This window comes from Rhinichthys klamathensis, unplaced genomic scaffold (assembly GCF_029890125.1).
Source record: "Rhinichthys klamathensis goyatoka isolate OS25496 unplaced genomic scaffold, OSU_Roscu_1.1 h1tg000215l_1, whole genome shotgun sequence".
NCBI lineage: Eukaryota > Metazoa > Chordata > Actinopteri > Cypriniformes > Leuciscidae > Rhinichthys > Rhinichthys klamathensis.
The window spans coordinates 195,867-200,130 of NW_026606740.1; the positions used below are offsets into that span (position 1 = coordinate 195,867).

The window sequence follows — 4,264 nt, forward strand, 5'->3', positions numbered from 1 at the left end:
GTTTCTGAATCATGATTTCGTTCATATTTAACAGGATAAAAATGCTGGGAATTATTTTGCACCTATTACGCAAATAACCCGCTTAAAATCTGTCTATTAATAAATGCATAACCCGTGAACTTTTGTTCTATGGAAGTGACTTTTACTGATTTATCAAGCCAACTGTCGAGACCATTGTGTGTCGTCACTCACTGTTTTATACTAGAAGCATTCCATACATAAATGTGGATCGTTGAAAGCCTCGTGCGTATGTCTATGAATGTTAACATCACTGTCGAAATGTGCCAACAAGCATGAAAAGAGAATTAATAGTGGCTCACCCAGCCAGAGGCCAGTGTTAATGCTTAAATATAATTTTCGGGTCTTTGAAAAGAAGCGAACTGTGCGCTTGGATGTCTCTCTCTCTTTGTGATGCGGTTTTCCTCTGTAAGCCACCGTGTGCAGTGCTGTGTAATTTTATCCACGCTGCAACCTCTTGGTTCACACAAGACTGATACCTTGCCTCCCCTTTTTCTTTGTATCAATTGGTCGGGGTTCGGGCTATTGTTGCAGGAGGGCTCTTTTATTTCTGCGCACACTGTCGATCAGCGAAATCTCACGACAGGCTCGACAGGCTGTTTTCTCCTCCTCGGTCAGATACAGTGTGTTTGGAGAGCAGAGTGGAACCCATGAGCACCAATGCTGTCGCCACCAAGCCGGATGACCGCGACACATTATTAAAGAAGGATACAGCAAGTTTTCTTTTAAAATGTTGGATCACTGACATATGAAACTTCTTTGATGGGACCCCGTGTGCCAGCTCTTTCCATTCCAGCGAGGTTTTGCCGACATCCCGCCATGCCACAATGGTTATAATTCTGCTCTTGTTGTTACTGAGCTCCTTGGATTCGAGTTTGCAGGGATCTCTGGCTCCGAGGCTGAGCAGGAGCCCAAGGGCTCCTTGTGTCAGGGGCCAGGAGTGTGACCCGAGGACGCGGCGCGATGCTGGAGGACGCGGCGGGGTTTACGAGCACCTCGGCGGAGCTCCAAGACGCAGGAAACTTTACTGCGCCACGAAATATCATTTGCAAATACACCCGAACGGAAAAATAGACGGATCTCTTGACGAAAACAACCCTCTCAGTGAGTAAACTCTTCTCACGCTTCTCATGTCAATTTAATATATGATCAGAGACTTGCGTAATTGCGCGAATACACATTGTGCGCTGACAATATTAATGGGATATTAATTAACATCGAAAAATTAATTCTACCTGTCCGTCATTAAGGAGCAGAGAACATTTTAATCAGCATTCTTATCACTGTAAAGGGAGATTAAAGCAACTATTAGAGCTCTTTTGGGGATTGAACTAAACTAAACTAAACTAAACTAAACTAAACGTAAAGTCAAAAATTAGGTCTAGGTCGCTGTGTCCCATTATTTTGTGACACCAGACACTCCAGCTTACATCGTAATATCAATTCGCTGTCAGGGAGTAGAATATTTGTAGCTACATTTGCTATCTTATAAATTATAATCTTAAATTATATTTCTTTAAATTGCAGCATTCGTTTATCTGTAGTTTTCCAATTAGTCGAATCCGAGTGCTCATGGACAATTACCATATGAAAACAGGACTCAACAGACAGTTTAACATAATGACTTAGACAACGGATGTGTTTATCCAACGTAAAAGGATGATTATTCCAAACAGAAGAATGAGGAGAGCCATTAATCAGTGAAAAAAAAAGGATGAATAAACATCCTCTTTAAGAGGCGTTTAGTGTCTGTATGTCTAACCTGACAGCGTGGTGTGTAGACCGTGACTCAATAAACGAAAAAATACTATATAAATATATAGGCTTTGTAAAACAAGATACATTTAAAACAGCTAAATGAATCCTACATTTACAATTAACCTTTTGGAAACAAATACATTTCCATAATTATTGAATATTTAATGTGTTTCAGGCTACATGTTTAGCTTTAATCATAAGCTATATTAATAATAAGTTCAAATCAATTTAGTGATATAAATCAATTACTGATATTTATAGCAAATCAATTTATATTATAGTAAACAAACTTAATTTATGTATAGGTTACATAACATTTGCAACTGTTACGGTTTTCAATATCATTGAATAATAATAACACTACGAAAACTGCGATTTCAAACATTAAATCATGACATGCTTGTGAAAACAGACTCGGCTGACCTTGTATTGAATCCTACAGTTAATTGTGCAATTTTGAAATTCTATTATAGGTGTTTTTCACATTTCTAGCATGCGCACTAACGAGTGCCCCACTCTTCTCCCTAGGCATACTCGAGATCACAGCTGTCGATGTCGGTGTGGTGGCGATCAAGGGCCTGTTTTCGGGAAGATACCTGGCTATGAATGAGAAAGGCCGTCTGTATGCTTCGGTAAGTGTTATGTCACGTCGGAAAATCAAGTATCTGAAATTCGGCTAGCAGTGGGATCAGATAACAAGCAGGGCTATTTGAGGCTCTCGCCACATGGTGGTGTTTTTCATGCGGAACCACATGCTGCTACATCACTGAGAGTTTGATTACTGAGTTTTGTTTGCCTCACTGGGGACCTTGTCACTGAAAGTTCTGGTCAGCAGAGAGTGATAACCACATGGTTCTTACTCTTAAAAATAAAGGTTCTTTATTGGTTTTGATGGTTCCATAAAGAACCCTTTAACATCCATGGAACTGTTCCACTCCACAAAAGGTTCTTTATAGTGGAAAATGGTTCTTTAGATTATTAAAATGTTCTTCACACTAAGAAAAATTGGTTATTTTAAGTACGGTTCACTGAAAAGTTGACCCCAAAATGGTTCTTCTATGTATGACATCACTGTGAAAACCCCATTTTGGAACCTTTATTAGGTTATGCAGAGGTGTTGAAAATCACTGTAAACAATTATATGATCAGTAAGTTATGACATCATTTGCTTTTACATTGCTTTAACTTTTAAGTCAGTTTAATGTAATTTAAGTTGAAATGACTTAAACACCCAAGTTGATTGTACTTAAAAAATTTAACGCAGCAACTTTTTTTTTCTTCCCAGTGAATGTGCAGAGTTTTGACCAGTTTAAATGTTGATTTTTCTACATAAAGGAGATGACTTCTTTATGGCCACACAGTCAAGATGAGAAACATTAAAAAAAGGCTAATAACATTTTTTTTAACCCTTTCAGGAACTCTTCAACAGAGAGTGTGAGTTCCTGGAGCGCATTCACGAGCTCGGATACAACACCTATGCGTCACGGCACCACTCCACAACCCAGCCTCCCCCAGCAGGGTCCGGTGCCGGGGCCGGCAAGCGCCGTGCCAGCTCTAAAAGGCAGTGGTACGTGTCCATCAATGGAAAGGGCCGGCCCAGGAGGGGCTTTAAGACACGGAGCACGGACAAAGCTTCCCTCTTTCTGCCCCGTGTTCTGGGCAACAAGGACCACGAGATGGTGCGCAAGCTCAGAGAGAGCCAGCGGCACCAGACGGGCTCTCACCGGGCCCCTGTCGGTCGGGCAGAGCGCAGGAGACGACGACACAGGGGCTCCAAGGGCCACAGCAGAAGGCCTGACATTTAACACTCTCTCGACACAGATGGAGAGGAAATCCGCCGAGAGTCACATGGAACAATTTTCTCACCAGAGGATGATTTTCAAGAAAACTTTCGAGGAATTATGAGAGTGACATTTAAAGCCCAGTATCTGAATTATAAAGATGTTCATGTGACCAAAATTAACACTACTGAAAGTTTTGCTTTTTTATGACATGCACCACGTCATGTTCTCAAGTCTTTTCGGTAAAAGACGTGTAATTATTGTACATAGATGTACAGTCATTTACTTTTTTTATTTGAGCAAGATAACATAGAGTAAATGTTTGTAATGGTAAATTAGGACGTTGTACAAGTGCTTGACAATGCCGATGACGTGTTATGTATGGTGGTGTACAGACAAGCACTTTTTTCTTACTGAAGTAGAAAACAAAGTTCCATACACGTAAAAACAGATGCTTTTTAACTTACATGTGATAGGCTACTGTTCTTAAACTGCAATCAGGAGTACTTTGTATATTACTAATGTAATACATATTTATTTTTGTTTATATGTTTTTAAGTTATTGATGACATAGTTTCTTCCAAATATCAAAGAGATTAGTCGTAAGAATAACACTGTTGTCTTTGAACAATCCCTCTCCAGTTTCCTATTACTTCATTCAAATATGAGTCTACATATATGTAATGGCATCAGCTCTGATTAATGTC

General features: G+C 39.9%; 1 protein-coding gene across 1 annotated transcript; it reads left to right on the plus strand.

Moving 5' to 3' along the window:
- Nucleotides 1–244: 244 nt before the first annotated feature.
- On the plus strand, nucleotides 245–4,005 carry fgf3 (fibroblast growth factor 3). The gene is made up of 3 exons (XM_056264080.1): nucleotides 245–1,122; nucleotides 2,305–2,408; nucleotides 3,192–4,005. Exons 1-3 carry the CDS (start codon nucleotides 846–848, stop codon nucleotides 3,579–3,581), a joined length of 771 nt encoding a protein of 256 aa, XP_056120055.1. The 5' UTR covers nucleotides 245–845; the 3' UTR covers nucleotides 3,582–4,005.
- The last annotated feature ends 259 nt before the right edge of the window (nucleotides 4,006–4,264 follow it).